The following is a 21,921-nucleotide window of genomic DNA, read 5'->3' as shown; positions in this document are numbered from 1 at the left end:
TTTATAATGGTTATTATCAGCAAATCCAAAGGCTGAGAACAGGAACCGATAGTTAGAGCTGATTACATGAGCAGCTGAAGGTGGTTATTTGTGTTAGTCTGCGTGTGAAAAAGATGAATGATTTTAAAAGCCCCGGCAGCATCTAGATTTATGGATTACCCCTCATCAGTGACAGTGAATGCACCTGAATCGCTGTGAATTACATTTTAGAAAAATGAAGTGAAAGGGAGGCAAAGAGGCTTTTTGGAAGAGCAGCGCTGAGTCTTTTGACTGTGGCACAAAACAGAGCAGCACATGGAAGAGAGCCGTAGCCTCACACTGATTTCAGTAGCTCCCTTCCTTATAAAAATACCTTGGTCCACTTCAGCCTGGGAGTCCAGTGAGACCAGATCAGATATAGCAAAGTCCAGCCCTGCCCGGTAGTTCTCGTACTGGCCGGTGGGACTTAGAGGTTCACTAGAGTCTGCCTCATCGTCCAGCTCTGCCGCTACGTATGCATCAGAAGATCCTGCGGCCTGGCAAGCCTTTGTTTCCTTACGGGACGTGGGAGGAGTTTTCAGGAAGAATTTGTTTTGTGATGATAGGGCGAGTAGGGACAAAAGACTGTATTTTTTGGATTGGTTAACCTGGTTTGATTCAGCTATGGGGGGAAAAACAACAGCAAAAATAACAAAAAGATAAAGAAACCATATATGATGTGATGAATACAAATTCACTTGTGACAGTTTAGGACAGCTTGGAGAGTTTTAAAAAGAGCTGCGACTATGTAAGCCCTAAAGATATATTAGGAACCGCTCAGGTAAATGGGGCAGAGTGATGCTGTTGCAGAAGAGAAACATGTCGTAATCAGTTTAAGCACATTTCCAGGGTTATACTGTGGGTGGCTGAACAGCAGTGTTCAGGCGCAGTAACATGAGGCACAAATAAATGTTCTGGTAACAGAAGTGAACGGGTGAGGGGGAGGAGGAATTCAAAGGACATTCAAACAAAGAGGAAACAGTACCGGTTATCTCAGCAAACACTGCAATAGGGAGTCGACAATGCAGGAATGGCTGAGGGAAACAGGTGTCTACATGCATCGCCACATTAATTAAATGCAGCACTCGTTCATTGCATTTACATTTAGACAGTGAGTAAGAGAAAGACAGACAGTGGAAAGTGGCTCTAAGCTGGTTTCTTCTCCGGGACTCTGATCTTGTCTTAGTTTTAACAGGAGATGGATAAATCACCTTACATGAGTCTCACTTCAATCCCAAATCTGGCAAAGCAGAAAAGAGCAAAAAGGAGCGGGACACTCAACGTGGCTGACTAGACTGTTTCTGCAGGACAGCAGGGTGTGTGTAGAGTCAGAGTGAGAGTAAATGATGTCGGGGTGTTGGAAAGAGAAACTAGGACAGATAAAAGCAGATAAAAGTTGGGCTGAATGTGAGAGAAAGCGGGAGAATTACTAGAAGAGTGTTTGTGTGAGTGGAAGGAAGAGAGAAAGAGAGACTGTTTGGTATTGAGAGCACTTACTGTTGGCTATGTTGGTGGCAGTGTAACTGTCTGCCATTCCTGAGACCTGGCTGGCAATGCTGACCTCACTGGCCCTCCGCTGGCCCCGGGAGAGGGGGCCCGTTACGGGGGATGAGGGGTACGAACTGTCCATGAAGACACCACCATGAGACTGAACAACATCCGCTATTGAGCCCAAACAAGGAGATCCCATTAGACAGAGACACAGGTAAGGGGGAACTCACGGTGACGGTTGGGGGAGGAGGGGGAATGCAGGTGAGAAATGTGACAGCAGGCGGCGAGGCCCCGGTCACATTTCTTCACCGATCAACACGTGACTGGTAAATGAAGACATTAAACACACAGTGAATGTAAAATCACAAATATCCACGTCTTCTACAGTAATATTAGTGTGTGTTATGGAGGTGATTTTTAAATTCAGAGCCTATTCTAATGTCTTGAAAATAAAATAACGTCAGAGATTTAGTAAAATCACAAGACCTCTGACTAGTATCACAAGAAGCAGCACAGGCTTCAGTCTGTTTAGCATGTACACACAGAGCTCCAAGTCCACTGCACAAACACGTCACAAGCAGCACATCAAAACCTTTTTTTGGAAATTCAAAAAAACAGTATTAAAAAAAAAAAAAAAAAAAAAAAAGGAAACAAAAAACCCTATGTCACCACAAATCAGCTAATATTACAGAGATGATGCAAATACAATGAAACCGGCCTTAAAACCGCAGCACACAAACACAGACGCTTGCATCTTCCAAACTCTGTCATGAAAATGTGATGGCACAAAGCAAAACACAGCACCACAAGAGATGCTTAGCAGATTTGTCTCGAGTATTTCCATGACTTGATGTTCCAATTGGCTACATTTCTTTTTAAATTGTAAACCAGAAGACACGATGCCAAAAGGTCAAATATATATGCATTTATCAGTATTTGGAGACACTGAAATGACAGCATGGACATACTCAAAGAGTGTAAGAGGTGGCCTGGAATCTGAGCATCTCGACGTAATGGCGAGAGGGACGAACACAGGGACGACAGAGATACGGCGAATGAGGGTTGGGAACAGATAGAGGTGAATGGGAGAGGCTACACACACTCCATAGTGGCGGGTGTGGCTTTGAGGGAGCCCTCCTGCCAGTTTAGCACAGGTACAGGGATGCAGGTCTCACTGATGGTCTCCTGACAGCGAAGGGACAGGAGAGGCCCGCTGTCAAGCAGCAGCTGAGCGTTGCTCTGGACTGTCTCCACTACAGAGGGGGGTGGGTGGAGGGGCAGAAGTCGGGGGAGGAGGTTTTAGAGGTAGAGAGCAAGGTACACGGATATGGAGACAGGAGGCCAAGAGAGGAGGAAGGAAAGAAGACAAGGAAGACAAAAACATATGAAGCAAGAACTGAACAAGGAACAAGAGTCAAGCCCTTAGTGGAGCTCACTTTTTCCTGGACCACAGCTGCTCCTCAGAGACACAATAAGCTGACATATGACCCTGTTCTAAGATTAGAAAAAGCCTGCAATATGCTATTTATGAAATCATTTGAACTCTCTTGCCTTAACAGTGATCTTGAAATTGTCTTTGAAACTTCATCGCTATAAAAAAAAAATGTTGGAAGGCCTGAAGATGGTCATTGGTAGCTGATCTGATGGAGGCCATGACCACCAGGGAACACAAAAACTCTGGTCTGAAGTAATTAAGAAACATCTTAACCATATTAAACATCTTTATTAACCCCGGTTTCCATCCTTACTAAGCCTCAGTTCCTGATTCAATAATGTTAGATATCTTTTTAAAAAAAAAAGAAATTTCTCCTCATTAAAGATCTTATTAAATTCTGTGTGCGTTTTCTTCGAGAACATCAGACATGTAATTGTATAAACAGGGTAGGCATCCTCCGCTATAAAGATCAGTCCAAACAGAAACCACCAGTGGGACTGTGACAACACCGAGATTAATAAACTGCTTCACAAAACATGCCGAAGCACAAACAGTAGAAAAGCGTGTATTTTTCTTTCAGGCAGTGTCTACTTTGTAAATGAACTCAACGCATGCTACTAAGGCATCTTTAAGCCATCTATGGTGTGCATCCATGGGAAAAAGGACAGTGGGTTAAAATCAGCATCTGAAGCATCAGGTGATGTGATCTTAAGTGGTTGTTGCTGGGGTTTTTTTTTTTTAAAGGGTATTTTGCATTCGTGTGTGTGCATCCAAGACAGACGTACAAAGACTGAAAGCTTCACATTAACGTGGCCTTTCATCTATCATCTGTAAAAAGAGCTCACCCAGCAGGGCGGAGTTTCCATCTCCCAGGGGAAAGCGTTGGTAACGGGGCACGCTGAACGGAGGGAGGAGGTGAAATTTCCGCTCCAGCAGAGGTTCGAGGCGGGAGGCTGAAGGATCAGCGGGGTGGAACAGATTATAAACCTGCTGACAGGCAGGTCGTAGCTGGGCCACTAGGGGGAGAAATGAAACCAGAGACATAAGAAAGAGGAAGGGAAGAATTCAAGCATATTTTGATGACAGCCTGGTCTATAGGTGTCTATAGTAATAAGCAGATTTCCATCTGGGGCAAACCTTTCACTTTACAGATAGTACAAAGCCTGGTAATTGAAGCTCACCATCTAACATAGGGATCACAGTCTTTCTCAGGGCAAGTACCAAGCCAAGTGGAGAGCCAAAGAGGAAAAAGTCGGACACTTCGAAGTCAAATTTCCCCAGGGAGCCTCCATCCAGCATTGTGCTACTGCTCGACCTTCGGGAGGTTGTGTCGTTCCGCAGGACACTGGAATGTAAGCTGGGAGGACAACACAAAGTCACTTCCGTGCCTGGAACTAAAAATAAAACATATTCTGACAGTGCATGACAAAAGGACAAAAGAAGTTCATTCCACATAAAGAGTTTGTCCTCCCACGGACGACACACCTGGACAGGAAAGCCTGGTGCTGCTTTATGGTGTCCAGCTCGTAGGTGGAAGAGTCACTTCTCTTCCGAGGCAGCTGTCTCTTGGTGTCGTCGCCTGCGCTGGTACGTGGGATATCGATGTTGCTGCGACTGAGGTGGCGGCTGCCCTCCAAGGTTGGAGACGCTGATCCGTGTCCGCTGTTGACAATGATGCCAGGAGAGAGAAGATCCTGGTCCTGCAGGGGAAATTTGTGAAAATGTGTCATTAAAACTTGTCATTAAAATGTGTCATTAAACAAATGAGCCAATTAAGAAGAACAAAACAGGTTAAAGGTGCACACAGGAGTGTTCCAGGCACTGTTTAGGATGAGCCGAGACTGTCGCCGTGCATTCATTAATGCTGGAGGATGTCTCGCTTACCTGTACGCTAATGACACTGCCCCTGCGACTGCTGTTCTGGCTCTCATTTACTGTTTGATTGCTGCTGCACAGAGCATCAAAGCCCAAGATTCCTCCCACACAGTCCCCAATGAGGCAAACCTGGAGAGTTAAAGGATGAAAAATATTTATTACATATATGCGTGGGGTTCAGGATCACCTGAAAAGACTTCCGCAGTTACACGCTGGATGTAAGGATAATGTGGCTCCAAAAAGTACAGCTGGTTCAACTCTAATGACTCCAATTCTTTATTAAACAGCATACAAGAACAACAAACCCCATCGGTATCTGACCTGGCCGGAGAAAGAAGCCCCGTCCAGAGATTTTATGAAGTCCGCATACACCTGGTTGGCTCGGAAGATGACGGTGGCCACAGCATCCTGGTACTGTGGAGAAGAGGTGGCGAGGAGAGGCAGGGCTGCCAGCGGGATGTGGTCCTGGCTGCTGGACAGACAACCTTCATCGTAGCTGTAAGGGCTCAAGCTGTGAGAACATTAGTGGATAAAAATCAAATTATGAAATTTAAAACCCAAGGCATGCACACGGGAGAATAAATAAACGCAGGAAGAGAAGACAAGAGTCACGAGCTGCACCTGGACCTCTTCCATCATAAGTAAACAGCTATCGAGCTAAAATACGGTTAGAACCACAATTTGTTTCACAAACACAATTTTTGTTGTTATTTTTAAATTACAAATCAGGATGTGGCTGAAAGGCAGACTTTGAGTTTAATTGGAGGGGTTTAACAAAGTCAGATGCATTTTTTTTTTAGGTAGGTATGGGTACGTATGGCTGCCAGTATAATTGGAGGACTTGTGTTTATTGGTGATGCGACCGCTGACAGAAGCTGCAGGATTAACTGTGAAGTGTATGGAGCTACACTCTGATCAGATTCAGACAAATGCTGCAAAACTGATCGGACAATTCTTCACAGTGCAAATGGACAATGACACAAAGCAAACTGTAAGAGCAACCCAAGAGTTTCTCAGGGTACAGAAATATGATATTTTTCAATAGCGGAGTCAGTCACCTGTTCTCAGCTCAAAGGCACAGCTTTTCAGTTATTAAACAAGCAGCAACTCAAGTGTTTGTAGTAAAGGTTCACCAGAGCACTTCAACAGAAAATGTATATGGGCTCTAGATTTTAGGCAGTCACTGAGCCTTAGGATCCTTACATTTAAAATGATGTAAATTTGCCCAATTACTTTAGAGCTAAAATTAGAGACTGTAAAAAATGTCTGTAATTCCTAAACAGTTAATGAAATTCTTCATCAAACCTCTTAAATAAAAGCTGAAAGTCTACACTTCAATCACATCTTGATTGATTATCTGATTTAAACTCCACTGTGGTTGTGTAAAACCACAAGAATTCTGTCTTCATCCAATAAATTATGAACCTAACTGCACACAAACCTTCAATGATTATCCATGAGGTTTTGAGCCTGCAGAGAAATGTGTGCATGCGCGTGCTCTTACTTGGACACTAGGGAGAAGGCCTCAGCACAGATGGCAGGGCAGGGCACCAAGCGGATGGCGATGCGTCCCAGCGCCGCAGGATAGTGAACACGCATGACTGTGTCGAAAGCCGTACTGATTGTGTTGACGTCGGCCTGCTTGCTGTTCTGGTCGCCTCCTCCGGTGTCCAGGATGTTCCCTCCGTGCAAGACCAAGATGAGCACATGGATCTTGGAGGGCTGCAGACACTGCTGGGAAGAGCTCTCCTGAGAACAGCAAATTTAATAAGCGGCGTTATGGACGGGAATGTTAAGGCACGCTATCGGGAAAATATCCAATAAAATGTTTATTCACTTCATCAGCATGACCAAAGAATACGTACTTACTGTGAGTGATAAAACAAGCAAACAAAAACAGATAAACGAGGCCTTGAAAATGGGCATCAAATCACTTTTTAACCGATTCTAAAGGTACGACTTGCAACGTTTTGCGTCCATCGTTTTGAACATGAATTACATGGCAAACTGCTTTTTATAGCCATTGAGGGGTGAGGAACCATGAAGACACATAACAGAGCCAACCTTCACCTGGACAACCGTTCAACTAACAGCAAACAACAACCATGCTTCCTGATGACAAGTTCACACTAATTAGCACAGCACAATGTGTAGTTTTGTCTTTTACTTCCAATCCAAAACTTCACATTTCCATTAAGTACAGAGGAGGGGGGAGGGGGTCGAACAGAAGGTGGTGAGGTTGAGGAGTACACATGGATTTGGGTTCGGGCTACGGCAAGGATAAGGGCAGGGGCATTTAATAGACTGGAGGTGTCTGAAGAACTGTTGTACCCCACATTGCACTGGGGCCAAAATGTTTACTTACTGACTGGTGCCTTGTTACCGTGATGGTGGGAATGGGAGAGCTATCGGCTTGGCCGCTAAGACAGCCACGCATCTGAACACAAGAGGACAGAGAGGCTCTTATCCTCCAAAGTTTAAAGCCTGATATGTTTTTTTGTTTTTTAGCAGCTAAACTCAAATTAAATCATGTCCTGAAGGAAACTTTCAGCAGATGGCTTGTAAGGGATATTTATTCCAGACATGGACGGGCATCAGAGGAGTGCGAGTTATAGGTGTGTTATTTGCATTGGCAGTCAATATGTGACACACATACCTCATCTAATCTTTCCTCGCTGGTTGCTCTTTCATAATCAACAGTCATTTCCTTGAACAGCTCACCTAGAAACACAAACACACATTTAACATCAAGTGTCATTGGGCTGTGCCTGCCCATGTAGAGGTGTTCATCATACCAGGAGTTTCCTCCGTTTCTGCAGCTTCGATCTTGTCCATGAGGTCATTGGAGTTCCACTTGGCAATCTCTTTCGGGAAGACCTCCTCTCCATCAGAGAGATCCTCTGTGAGGGGGGGGGGGGGGGGGGGGGGATCAACAGATTGGTTAAAACTGTATTCACTATTCAGGGGTTTTGAATGGATTATTACACCAAGAGTTCAGATTCAGAGTGCCAGATTGCTTTATTAATCCCAAGAAAGGCCAATTTGTTTGCAGCTTACCCCGACAACCTATTCACCCAATCAAACTCACACAATGCCGTCCTTAAACACGAACCACAAACCCTGCTGCGTGTCAACAAATAATGGGATATAAAAATAAATATGCAAACAAATAAAATAGAATAACAAAGACAAACCGCTAAAAATGAACAATAAAAAAAAAAAAATTAATCTAAATGAACCCTGTCAGTGTCAAAGTGATCTAATAAAGAAGGGAATGAAGGAAAAGGAACCTTAGGGTTTCCTACAAGTTAACAACCTACACAAATGCACATGAAGCTTGGTGTTTCCATGTGTGATCATCCACACACAGTGAGTATACGTTGTTTTGCATTTATTGTATCACTATAATTTATTTTCTATAAACTAAAAACAGTTAACTTCCTCCATGATTACCTGCTACAAAAATTTCACTATGCGCCTTAAATTCATGCACACATATGGATGAATCGTCTCACTGATCTACTGACATTAACCTGTGATTATAAAAGGACCTCAAACAGATCCTTTTTAATTCCTCTCGGGGCGATTTTTGCCAACAGCGTTCACTTTAGCTGGGTAATCAAGATTTGACCTAAAATCAAATCATGTCCTATTTATTTCTACAGCAGCTACACTACAAATAAACAGCATCAACGCAGGAAATCAAATGACAAATCTTTATTTCATAACGATTTGGCTGGAATACTCACAGGGGCTTGCGGCAAGTTTTTGTAGCATCGTTCCTAACACACAAAATTTTCTGACTCGAAATCAACAGAGTCCTTTATTTCATTTGTTTCCTCAGTTGCTTCAACATCCTTCTAATTTATTCATTAATATAAACAACCATCCAGTGTTAAACTGGATAAAAATGTCATATTTTCTTTATTCCACTGCAACATTTTTTATTTTATTTATAAACCTTCAATGATTTAAATAAAACATGTTAATTAAATACGACAGGTTACACGTGTACCATCATTGGCAAATTCACCTCCTTAGCTTTTTTTTTTTCTTCCTTTATTCATTTGCATTAAAAAAAAAAATGGAGTGTAAAAATAAACTTGCATATGCTTTTCTAATCCTTGAGTGATTGTTACTGCAAGAAGATCACAAGAACTTTAAAGACAGAATCCTAAAATTGGAAGCAATCTGAGCCAACTCAGTCATTTTCCAGATTTAATTTGTGTACTTGCATCATGTGATTTACAAACACTTACATGTATAAGCTCATTCTGATGCCCTCATTTATTTACCCATAATTAAATAAGTGTTCATAAATCATGACGTTTTAAGCAGGCCATCTGGCTTTTGCTTCTCTCACACACACACACACACACACACACACACACACACACACACACAAACAATGAATCCATATAAACACGAATACTGTGACACATGTTAATATGAAAAAAAATAATTAGACGTCAACACAATTCATTTTAGTTATTGTTTTCCAGTGACTCATAGTGTCACGAGCAACCTATTAAACTCGGGGTAGGTGGAAACTAATGAATGCAGCAAAATTAGTATCAGTGTAATCAATGACTGCATCGTGCAGAATTTTATTCTCATTCATCATATTGACTAAACGGTGAATTTCAACCACACACACACACACACACACACACACACACACACACACACACACACACACACACACACACACACACACACACACACACACACACGTAAATTATTCAAAGGGGTTCTTTTATTTCTTTGATGCACCGTGAACTGTGTGAATGTAGTTGGGCAGAGACGATTGTGATTTTTGAACGTGATACTGGGATGAGACACCTCGCTCGTGTCTTCTCGGCCGAACTTATCCAGCAGGAAGAACGGGTGCCGCAGCACACCCACCTAGTTCAACTGTAGCCCCAAAGCATGCTGGGTATCTGGGAAGCTTAAGAACTGATCTGCGATTAAAGAGACGCATTCAAAGGAAATGAAGAAAGGGGAGCCAAACAGGTTAGAAACATTTCACCCAGATTCCACATTTACTTTACAAATCAGAGCAGCAAGTTACCGTGAGCATCGAAGAACTCCTCGTCCGAGCTGTCGTCCGAGTCTCGTGCAATGCTCTGCATCCTCCACTCGGAGATGCTGTGACGTGACGGGCTCACTGGGTGGGGGGTGAACAAGAAAAAAAAAAAAAAAAAAAAGAAAAGAAAAAGGAAGAAACACACAAGCAAGAAATTCACCATTATTTTGGGATGTGCATTTTAGCCTCTGTGTTTCACACACATACACACACACTCAACCACAAAGATGTATTGCACAACCCACCCCCCACCCCTATGAATGACACACACACACACACACACACACACACACACACACACACACACACACACAGTGTTACATAAACATATATCAGTCTCTGTGGTGCATTACTTCATCACAGATGGACTGATTGGTGGTGTGTTAAAGCGGCGGTGTGTTAAAAACAGAGGCCCAGTGCAACAAGAACGAGCTCCAAACACACCAAAATCTTTTCCAGCTGAGGAAAAACAGGCCTCGTCTATCACCTGTCTTCAATCTATGGATTATATATCATTAGGTGGTCACTGTGAGAGGCAGTAAGAGAGGGGCACAGATGTAGCTGTCAGTGCAGAGAGACACAGCAGCGCTGGAAGGGAGGGTCACTCTGAGGAGCATCAGCCTCCTCTGTCCTGTGATGTCAGCACTGTTGCTAAAAATAGCCCTGGAGGGAATAATGGAGGGAGGGAGGGCAGTTACAGGGGTGAAATGAGGCTCGATGAGAGTCGGGGTCCATCTGGCAGCTAAAGTGAGCGCCACCTTGAAGAAGGGGTGACACTTGAGATGGGTGAATTCAGATATCAATGTTGCTGACAAAAATAACCCAGAGGAGATTCACACAGGGGTGTGAGTAAATATGGTTGAGGAGCAGTTAAAGGAAATTCAGGTGCCTCATAGGAAAGTAAAGGCACAAATAGAGTCTGCACACTTTAAAAGCTGGTTCTGATGCGTTTGCTTTATTAACACCAATTCAAAGGTCTGAGCTCACAGTTTTTCCAATAGAGTCTGGTTACTTCACCTTTGGGTTAACTCTTAGTGTGTATGTTTGTGCAGAGCTGAACCCCCCCAAGAAAAAAAAAGAAAAAAAAAAAGAAGCGCTATTACTGCACTTCCTGTGCAGCTGTAACCCAAATTCATTCAACCGCAGGTGTGCAAAATGAAAAATGAGACTTCACAGAATCACACAATCCTACTTTAGCTTTGCACCAGCTTGAAGCTTGACCTTACTGACTGAATTCTTCACATACTAGCTTTCTAGTGTGGACGAGTCTGCAGTATCACAGTTTGCTGTGTTCACTTACAGGATATTTGGACTTTGATGTTAGCATGCATAAATATATAAAAGGCAGAAATGAGTCACATGCAAGACTTAACAAATAAGACTTTAACGCACGATGAGATGTAAATACAGTTGTCACAAGAAAGAGTTCAGTACCGTGCAAAAGCCTTGAGCACCCTCGTTTCTTTATATTTTGCTAGGAAAATGGATGCAAGGATTTCCATGCATGTGCAAACACACATGGAAATGTCATATGTAAGGCAAAAACAGAGTTTTTACAATTCTAATGAGCTCGAAAGAAAGAACTCTCTTAGGCAGCTTTTTCATTTCTATAAGTAGTCTTCAGGAATTCTTGCAGGACATTCAAAGCTCTTCTTTGGATGTTGGCTGATTTTTGTTCCATTCTCTGTCAAGATGATCCCACACTGCTTCAATAATGTTGAAATCTGGGCTCTGGGAAGGACTGATAGTGACTGGTTTGTGCTGGATTTTTTTCAATGTTTTTAAAAAAAAAACCACGACTTTCAGATATTGTTCAACTCCTGAAGATAGTTTTATTTTTTCGGTGTAGTGTCACTTCTTTTTTCCTCAACTTGTCCAGCTTTCGCAGATTGTTTAAGGACATTACTTACCATGTTGAGATATGTCAAGTTTTCAGCTAATAGCTATTCAGGAAACACCTTGTGGGTGTAAAATTTTATGCCTGTCAAACTGTGTTATCTTTGCAATTTTTCGACTAAATGAAGAGGAAGAAACTGCTTTTGTGACAGGTTGCCAGTAACGAAGTGCCTGAAAATAGAATCCAAAACTCGTTCTTATCTGTAGACACAACATTGGTTCATCCCTTGAGTTGTTTGCCTTTACCCTTGAATGGCTCATAAATCAGTGTTAAGTGGTTCAACAAACAAAAATACATACTTCTGAAAATAGTTGAGATAAGAACTGGACTGAAAATGAGAGAAAGAGCAGCCAATGACTAAAGAAAACCTCTCCAGGAGGCCTGGAAAAAAAATTGCTTCTTTGGAAGCAAAAATAATGAAATGAGGGGTGGATCAAGACGTTTACACATCACATCAATGTGCCAGCTTCACAAAGTCATACACAGCAGTGATAAGGGTAAATGCATGAAGATGGCATGTTCCTCACCTCCTCTCTTGGATGATCGGGAGGATCGGGAGGAGGTGGACCACTGCTTGGTAAGTATACCTCGTGGCTGCAGAGTTTCTCCTCCTGAGCTGGGAACGACTGCTTCAGCTTCGATACAGCTGATTGCCTCTTTAACCTCCTGGTCTTTGTCTGGAGACGGTGTGCCTCCGTTGGCCTCGGTGGCCTCCTCCGCCTGGCTAAACTGAGCCATTTTCCTGGCCAGGGCCAGCTGGGTTTCCAGCTCCAGCTGCCTGATGTCTTCTATGGTCAGACCATACCACTCATCCTGCCAGCACCAGGCCTGCCGGTGGGCACGCACCATCACCTTTCTTAAACCTAGTGAAAAACAGTTGCAGAACAATAAACCCTCGCTAACACTGTAACTAAATAGGGTATCAGTAAAATGACATTTTTTTTTAAAAAAAATGCAGGAACATCTGGGACCTTCAACTCACCAACATCATGAATAAAGCGTTCAATCTTTGACTGCATGCCCCAGTAGCGGAACTCCACCTTACAGAGCTTGTAGGCACACATGATGGGGGTCTTGCCTGGGTTATTGTTGTACTCTTCTATCCAGTCGTCCCACAGAGGACCCCTCTGGGTCTTGGCTGACTTGTAAAGCCTCGGGTCTTCCTCTGATTTGTACTCATGAGCGGGGATGGGATCTGTCACTATGTCAATTGGGTCTGCAAAAGGCGATTCGTTTTCAGAGGGTAAGCTTTTATGGACTCAGGTGTTTGGAAGTTGTTGAGGCTTTACTATTACATTACGGTGTGTGCACAAGTGGGTGGAGCAGTAGTTCCGACTTGTATGAGCTTGTGTTTAACAGCTTCAAATTCTTTTTATAACTGGAATTCCAGCCAACACTATAAGATACACAGACACAAGTGATTTAAATAATTACAATAGTGGAACTGAGTCACTGCGTACCCTAAGAGCCATTCCTTTCAGGGCGTTGTTTTCACTGGGAAAGCACACTCATAACCATAGAAAAATAACAGATGCTGTACCATTAAGCTACCACAAGTGGGCCTCATCCACTGCATATCTTAGTAGCAAGAGGACAGACAGCAAAACGCCTTCAGCTTCTGAATGAGGAGATCATTACTTGCTGTATTGATTCTCTAATGCGGCCATATGCCAACACGCAGCCTGAGCTTGCTTTGTATGTGTGCAATTTGAAAGTGAAATTAGCCACATTATTTTATTATCCGAGTTTTATGTTGACACAGACGTTCGGGGCAGACGTCAAATGGTCTCACCAATAGTCCTCTGTCTTTTCTCTGCTGCTGACATGTTGAAGACATCTGCCTGGTTGCCAGTGTCGGGCTTGTAGTATGTCTCAATGTCAATAGAGAACTTCTCCACAAAGGGACAAGTGTATCTAAGGGAGAAGAAATTTTAAAAAAAAAAAAGAAATGAAACAACTGTCCCAACAAAGCACCAGTGAGTTTTGTGTCTCCCTTCATTTGAACTCATTTTATATTAATAACTCAAGAGCAGAACTATTTTACTACGAGTGACAACCCCATCTTACTTTTGATTATAAAAGACACTTAAGCCATACCCATCTGCTGCATCTGCAGCAAAACTGTCACTAGTTGAATAGATGTGTCAACAGCACTTGGAGTCTATCAATATCCCGAGTGTGCAGTCAAGGGCACATCTCTTTTCAGCACCTTCACATCTTTGTTTGTCAGACCTCACACAGACAAATGGACTGACGCTCTGAAAGTGAGGGGCTGTCAACGTCTGGCTGTCTGGGAGCACTGCTGGCCATGCGCCGATCTGATGGGCTGCCTCGTAATATTCTGACAACTTGTTCATGGACTTGGAATCATCAAATTAATCACTGAATACAATTATGGCAGAAAATATTATCCTCTGCAGAACCTGGGCTAGATTTTTGTCTGTAAATGAATGTAGATCTACCGGCAGCAGCTATGTCACATGCACAAAGCATTTATACTATTAAAACAGTCTGTGTATTTCTACTACCCTGCTTTAAAGAGGTGTCAATGTTAAAGCTAATGTTACTTTATTGTATCCAAAAGGAGAAAATCCTCCTGTTTCGACACAATGCTGCATTAAAAGTGTCGAGGTGGCCTCCTTACATCACCCAATCTCACCTGGTGCGGGTGTAAGGGTAGGCGTTCCAGGACTCCTCTTCAACCCTCAGTGCCGCTTTGGGCAAGATAGAGCGGAACCAGCTGGGAATGTGCATGCCAATATGGTAGACCTTGTGGGTGTACTGGCCGATCCCGCCCGGTCCATCTGTATACGGCTTGTTTTCTAGGATCTCCACCCCACTGCCTTCACCACAGCTCTCTTCTCTGCTCTTCTTCTGTAAGAGGAATAATGAAAGAAGAAATGCATATTTGCATATTAGTAGAAAAGCACAAAGTGTGGCGATGTTAGATGAAACAACATAGGATCATTTTTATTCTAATAATTTTTAGTAATAATAATTTCACACTAAATCTGGAACTGATGTTTGAGAACAAACAACTAAATGAATGGGATTTTTGCAGAGACAGTGAGGCATCAGTCTGGGTATGGCAACGACACACACAAAATTAATAGCTTCCTGGAAGCACCTCCAGCTCTGAACGGCATATCAGGAAGATCCGAAAAAAAGAATCAGCGTGTGGAGCCACACCTTTTCTGTATTTACATTGCAGATGCACATAAGAGGAGAAGCCGGGTGGAGCCTGCAGCTGCGGCTGTGTGAAGTCAATGGCGCAAATGTCGGGAATTGCTAGAGGACAATTTGTAATTGTGAAACTTGTGAATGAGAAAACATTAAACAGCAGAACATAGTCCAAATGCTGACGACAGACATGAGGACCATAAAAAGTCAGATTTTTGATGTATCATGTTTTTTTTCCTCTTATCAGCAGTTGTTCAGTGTTAGTATATGCAGCTTAACCTTTGTTTAACTGCGTGTTTAGTGCAGCGATGGCATAATAGGGAGACCGATTCCTCCAGTCAGCTGTGCAGAGCGAGGTGATGGAAGCAAACCAGTGAATCAGTGGAGCAGGGAAGAGGAAGCCATGAGGCATCCAGCACACTGGACCTCATTACCTTTGACAGGTCATTCATTAGCAACCCGCCCAGCTCTCAACAACCCAGACACAGCTCCAAAGACACAGCACAGACACCACCACAGCAACGTCAGACCGGCCGTACACTCAACCAGTAGGCGATGCAGAAACTCAGTCACAGCAAGTGAACAGATAATCTCCAGATTACAGTGCATTATAAAAAGCTCACTACGAAAATACAGAACAAAAATACATATCCACTGATGATGAATTTTAAGCATTTTTTAAAAGGAAAAGTCCAACCTACAAACACTACATCCCCGTGTTTGCCTGTCAAAGGCAGAGTCCCTCCTTCCTCCCTTTGTAGCGCTGGGTAATTTTCTCCAGTTCACCAGAAAAAGATCATAAAACACTGGCCAGGGCGTAGCCACTCTCATAACGGGAAGAGCGGGAACAGATAACAAGTTTAAAAATAAAGAAACTCTCAATGTAACGTTATATATTACAAAATACAGGACACTTTATTTATTCACATACAGAGGTAAAGTGTACCTCTGGAGTAAAATAAGTGTAGAAGGAGGTACCTTGATGCCCTCTACAGGGAGTCTCTCATGTAAACAGTTTTGCTTTCTTTAAACAGCCATCAAACTTTTGCGAAGTACTCACACCATGATGGCCTGCTATACATGTTTAGACCCAACTACTATGACAGGATAGGAGTCACATCCTGGCATTTTCCTCTCGCGAGGCGCGTTTCCTGCTAGAGATGCTCCTTTTTGAACGATAACTCCACAGTTGCTTATTCAAAACACGTAGGGCCTATGTGGATGAATGAGGCTCAATGAGAACTGCTCATATTTAAAATCTCACACTTTCTGTATTTTCTTATTACTGTAAATCTCCCGATTGTGAGAAGAATGTGACAATTACCGATCATATAAGAAAGTGTCATAAGGGGCAATGGAAAGAACGTGAAAGGAGAGATAGGGTGGGGCGCAGCCTGGTGAGGTGGAGATATGACTAGGCTGTCCTAAGGCCCCGGCTTCGTTTATGAGGCTTTCACAGAGGATGGATTGCAGGCGGGCGGACAGGGCTACATGCTGCGGTTGCCCTGGTAACATAAAGCAATGAAGTGAGGGTAGCCATGCTCCCTTTCCTTCCACCCCCTCTCTCAAATTTCTTCCCATCCCTTCTTCACTGCCTCTCTTTTTATCCTCCATTTCCTCATTCACTCCTTCTCGTGAACAAAACCTGACCACTGGCATGCTGCTGATGTCATGGTTGCCATAGTGACAGAAGCCTCAGCGCACCGAGTCTGTTTAGAGGCGGTTAGGTCAGGGGGAAAGGTAACTATGGGTCAATACAATGTTGGAACTCTTCGTCCTGGGATTTTGTTTACATACTTAAGAGTTCACGCGCAAAGAATTTCTTTAGTAGACTTTCTCACGTGTTCTGCCTTTGTCCTGAAAATATGAAAGGCAAGCAGTTAAAGACTAAAAAAAATATATATATATTTATATATATTTTTTTTTTCTTAAAGATTAATTAACTCTTCACAAATACAATGAAGGTGAATTATGAGGTGAGGAAGAAGTGTGCCGCAGAGCCCGACATGTGCCGTCTTGAAACGTCTGCTTGCTTTGGGGCATGTCCTCCGAGTCATGTTCCCACACATCTACAACTCAAGCAGACAACCTGTCTGCTGGATACAGCATCGGGAGGACGTTTAGAAAAGCAAGCAAACATCTTTATCATCTGAAAAAAATTAACAAATAAATCTGAAATTCTTTAGAAGACGTACACACTCTTTCTACACTCATTTCAGCTTATGCAGAGAAAACCGGTAACTGGTGAGACCGTTGCAACAACCAAATTCTCTCTCTTATCCTCTCTCAAATACTCGCTCTCTCTATTTGCAATGATGTAATGCAGCTAGTGACACAGGCTGTTTTTAAAGTACACGGCAAAAACAAGGAGAGGCTTTCAGAGTCAATACAGTTGAATTAATCTCTATGTAGCCTTGTTATACCTGTGGGTGGATATTAATTTTAAACAACCCCGTCAACATCCTTATTTGGCTGTAAGATTAACAGCTGGTCTACATCATGAAAGCATCCTGGGCTTTCCTTACCCAAGTCATAAATGCTGAACCTATCCAACAAAGCTGAACCCTGAGAGATGAAGGTCACAAATAAAGCTCCCACGTTTGACTCTTAAGATGCCGATTTCTCTTGATACTTTGCTTTGAATTTACTCTGCACTCTTTGTGAATCTTATTTTCTGATAACAAAAAGCAACCAGACTCACATTACCATCGCAATGCAAGATCAGCAAAGAGGCAAAATGCATCGAAACTCAAAAAACCTCAACTTAATCAAACAGGTCTGTAACTTCAGCTTGCTCTGCAATGATCGTAAAACACACATTACGTAACCGTGCAGCTCAAATCCAAACAAATGCACCTAATGCCTAATATGCACATCTCTGAACTATAAATAACACTGTATTTTTACCACAGCCTGAGTCTTGGCATCAATACCTCCTCTGTGTACTGCTGGATTAAGTAAATCTACCTTCATGTACACATGCCATATGAAGAGGATATAATGCTGCACAGCAGAACTAAAGCTATTTAAATGGGCCCTTTCTGCAGGCGCTGTAAACCCTAATGCTCTAACACAGACCCTCCATCTCCAGCTAAGGGCCTGCTTTGACAAATGAAAGCAGTATGTCCATCTCCGTTGCAGCAGTGTGTGTACATGGCGTTTCATCGAGTGCAGAAACATGCGGTCTATGACAGCTTTAAACAGCCAGCTTCAGAGAGTTTAAACTGGATAATCTATCAGCACACAGGCTCTCTTTGTTTAGTTGCTCCACCAACGTCACGCATCATACGACCAATCGTTTTCATCATTGAGTATGCTGTGATTGCACACTTCAAGAACTCCCCGTGTTACTTTATCTCCTCTTTGACTGCTCTTTTTCGTCCCCTCGTTTCTGCGGTTGTTCATTTTTAGTTAGGTGCGTGTGTGTGGGTGAGGATTTGCTGGAAACCATGGTTGTGTTGCCTCACCTGTATCATATAAAGCTGGGCAATGCGGTACTCCTCCACACTCATGGGCATGGGGATGCGGTACTCCTTGATGAGCATGGTGAAGCTTGGAGAAGGGGGATAGGGGGATCAGGGAGGAGATTGACAAGGGAACGGGGGAGGGAGGGATAGAGGGAAAGGGAGGGGGAGAGAGGGAAGAAGAGACTCGGGATGCTCCTATACGAGACTTGTCAAATCACCAGCTGAAGTCCACATTGATGGCTCCTGTGGAGGTGAAAGAAAACGTAAAAAAAACAAAAAAAACTGGGTTATGGGTGCTGCATATTAATGCAAAACATCCCATTTGTAGAGTGTGTTAGTCAAAACATATGGATAAAGTTAACATCTTAAAATTCCTAATGATTATTCCAGATCCCAACATTCAAAAATCAGAAAGCAGCAGTAAAAAATATAATTAATGGGCAAAACCTGTCAGCACACAGACTAAATTCTGAATCTGTCTAACTCTGCTACACACATCGGAGGACAAAGATCCCCTCTCGTGGCTCACAGGCAGATGAAGAAAAGAGCCAAAGTGTCATTCAGAACATATGCTCCGTGTAGTAGACATCTACTCCAAGCCTTGGCAATGAAGACAAGCACCGGTGTTGTGCCTCCATCCAGCATCGCAAATCCAAGTAAAGCACTTCCTAGGATAAATACTCCTTCTTATACACAGGCTACTGCGTGTGTGTTTTTGTGTGTAGGTGTGTGGCCAGAGTCTACGAAGAGCACCCATGCCTTGCCGACAGTCCCGACAGCCACCCTTTTTCTTCCAGCGGTCCAGCACCGTCACATGGGGTGCTAAGTTAGCATAAGAGGGATTACAGTAGAGTGGGAGGTATTATATAACAGTGTAAGAGCCCCCCTGTTCATGATCGAGGTTTCACAAATAAGGAATACACAAAGCATTGTTTTCAAACCACTGGGTAGAATAGGGGTAGGTGTGGGCTATACATACACAACGTGTGGGTGGCGTGAGTTGCAGAAGTCTGCTTTGACCGTTAAGGCAAGAAAACAGCTCTCTGAAGCTAAAAAAGTACAAAACAAGATCACGCCTATGCAGCACCATACTGCACTGTAGTGGAAGTTTAGCTAAATAACTGTCACAGGCATTATCTCCTTTCCAGGTTATGTTTTCAAATTCTCAAACTTGGATATTTTAACAGCAAAGATTTAAAGGTGTACTTTGATAAAGCACTTATTTGAGTCAGTTGACCCTGAATCCTCTCTTAGTTACTCTGCAATAGGCATAGGCTGCTCAGGGTTTCTCACGAGTGTATCTTCTTCTCCCTTCATACACCAGTCTGCATTTAATCATTAGTTACTATTAATCTCTGGCTCTCTTCCACAGTGCATCTTTTATCCTGTCTTTCACCCCTTGCCCCCAACCAGTTTGATTCTGCCAGAGAATTCTTCCTGTTAAAAGTTAGTTCTTCCTTCCCACTGTCCCCAAGTGTTTGCTCATTGGGGGTCACTGGATAGTTGGGGTCTTTACCGTGCCATATAAAGCACCTTAAGCGAGTGTAATGATATAAATAAAACTGAGTTTAACTGAAATTTAAGATAAAGTTCAGCCTGTTTTCAGATAGGTCAGGTGAAAGCACATTAGGCAGGATCTTAGTTATGCTGCCGAGGAGACTATAGTGCACAACACCATCCTGACGCTGCTGATTTAGCTATTTAGCCAAATGTGACCACACAGTCTTGCATAACCTTAATATTTACCAATTTCTGAACTATGGAAGCTATTGGACCTTGCTCAGGAATGCGTCCATTCTGTGTAATCACTCTAATCACATCAATATCCCCCCTGCGTCACTTATCCAACAAACAAAGGCCAGGTTTGGTCGAACCAACAGACCCATTCCCTCCAATGATTGAATGTTTGAATGCCGCTAAAGAAAAGCTTTTATCTATTGACTTTACTGAGGCTGGAAAGAAGACGCAGCCTGACCGACTTCACATCTGGAACAGCAGCTGTTTACTAAAATATTAGGAAGTGTTCTGCTTCTATACATTTTTTTGTGATTTCTTTACAGTGAAGAACAAAGCATTGACAAAATCAGAGCAGAACACCACATTTTGCTGAAAATAACTGCACTCTTGGGGGGATGCTAGAATAAAACTAGGCTACATGGAGAGGCCCAGAGGAAAGCCTGCAGCTCTGGAGCCCAAGGAGTCTTTAGAAGTTAATCAATAAGGATAAGCACTTTGCACTAACAGCCTCAAAGTAACATTTACTCCAAGCATGATTTAAAAATCTGGCAACACTGTTAATGCAGATGCATTTATTGATGCAAGAAATGAGTCTGAGTATTTTCTCTTGACCACAGATTATGGATGTATTAACTGTACTGATTTGGAGGTCATTCAGTCTGACAATGATAAGACTACTTCTTTTACTGTCTGCTGTCTACTATTGCTTTATGAATCAAAGTTCAGCCCCCAACGGCCAGCCTACACACACACGGAAGTGACAGCAGGTATGCAAATACCACAACAAGGACACAGCAAACAAACAGAAAGCAAGAAAAACCAGTAGGCAGCTCAACAGAGGGACCCTGTCCACCCAAAGCAGAGCTCTGTCCGACAGCATGTGTTCAGAAGCTGTTGTGATGATGCTCTGCAGGGATTAGCAGCAATACTGATGCAGGTTAGTTATGTCACTATTCTGCAGGATTACAGCAGTATTGCTACTGGTGAGCATTGCACAAAGCAACCATTCCCCACCATCTTGATTACTCAATTAAATTCAGTCTTTAAAAAAAAAAAAAAAAAAAAAAAAGTAACATACAAGCTAAATTCTGTTTTGTGCACATAATGAAAGTAAGTACTCGTATTTGGCTTAAGTCTGATTTTATATACCAGCAAATGCGAGTCATATTTATGCCTTGTTGGGCAGAAACTAGGAAGTTATTTCCACCCTCTATAATCTGCGGCTCCAGCTTAAAATATGTTTTTCCTTCTTCTTCAGTAAAACGTTTGGTTTCAGTGGAAAGCTTATGCACCACTTTCCAGCACCTGTCTCCTCTTGTCCGGCTGCAGTTGTGTAAACTCAGTGAAGCAACAATCTCACATGGACACACCCAAACTTTATACACATTTGACAGCATACATCTTGTATTGTATATTTATGTATTGTGTCTGCGGTTGTATTGACTACACATTATAAGGCCTCCTGAATTAGCTAATTTAAGACCGGGTGACTGTTCCACAAATACAGGCATTACGTTTCACTGCAGATAGAAAGCTTTTTTTTTTTTTAAATAAAAAAATAAAAAAATAAAAAGGAAAGTCTTTCCTCCTGCTGGTTTAAACCTGTGATTCTCCAACTTTCATTTTTGACTGATGCAGATGCAGTGCACAGCACAGGACCGGTAATGTACGATTCACCAGCAGACTCGAGAGAGTACTGGCACCATGCTTGACCCAGAAAAAAAAGCACTCTCAC

General features: G+C 42.8%; 1 protein-coding gene across 9 annotated transcripts in view; it reads right to left on the bottom strand.

The window, feature by feature from the left end:
* LOC113033054 (membrane-associated phosphatidylinositol transfer protein 2-like) overlaps nucleotides 1-21,921 on the bottom strand; it is a 42,202-nt gene that overhangs the window by 3,980 nt on the left and 16,301 nt on the right. For 2 of the 9 annotated variants that reach the window (XM_026186319.1, XM_026186318.1), the window contains exons 2-19: nucleotides 18,450-18,692; nucleotides 14,462-14,676; nucleotides 13,595-13,716; nucleotides 12,785-13,018; nucleotides 12,330-12,665; nucleotides 9,891-9,986; nucleotides 7,615-7,719; nucleotides 7,476-7,540; nucleotides 7,185-7,256; nucleotides 6,324-6,568; nucleotides 5,141-5,330; nucleotides 4,829-4,948; nucleotides 4,430-4,644; nucleotides 4,126-4,301; nucleotides 3,790-3,960; nucleotides 2,610-2,762; nucleotides 1,516-1,680; nucleotides 353-640 (exon numbers count right to left, since the gene is read on the bottom strand). In XM_026186319.1, coding sequence (XP_026042104.1) covers nucleotides 353-640; nucleotides 1,516-1,680; nucleotides 2,610-2,762; nucleotides 3,790-3,960; nucleotides 4,126-4,301; nucleotides 4,430-4,644; nucleotides 4,829-4,948; nucleotides 5,141-5,330; nucleotides 6,324-6,568; nucleotides 7,185-7,256; nucleotides 7,476-7,540; nucleotides 7,615-7,719; nucleotides 9,891-9,986; nucleotides 12,330-12,665; nucleotides 12,785-13,018; nucleotides 13,595-13,716; nucleotides 14,462-14,676; nucleotides 18,450-18,527 — 3,046 coding nt within the window. In that variant the 5' untranslated portion in view covers nucleotides 18,528-18,692. Of the gene's footprint in view, nucleotides 1-352; nucleotides 641-1,515; nucleotides 1,681-2,609; nucleotides 2,763-3,789; nucleotides 3,961-4,125; nucleotides 4,302-4,429; nucleotides 4,645-4,828; nucleotides 4,949-5,140; nucleotides 5,331-6,323; nucleotides 6,569-7,184; nucleotides 7,257-7,475; nucleotides 7,541-7,614; nucleotides 7,720-9,890; nucleotides 9,987-12,329; nucleotides 12,666-12,784; nucleotides 13,019-13,594; nucleotides 13,717-14,461; nucleotides 14,677-18,449; nucleotides 18,693-18,978; nucleotides 20,527-21,921 lie in introns of those variants that run through there. The other 7 variants (XM_026186320.1, XM_026186321.1, XM_026186322.1 and 4 more) reach the window with 7 other exon arrangements.

Source organism: Astatotilapia calliptera, chromosome 12 (assembly GCF_900246225.1).
Source record: "Astatotilapia calliptera chromosome 12, fAstCal1.2, whole genome shotgun sequence".
Lineage (NCBI taxonomy): Eukaryota > Metazoa > Chordata > Actinopteri > Cichliformes > Cichlidae > Astatotilapia > Astatotilapia calliptera.
This window is presented reverse-complemented; position numbering and strand designations above follow the sequence as displayed.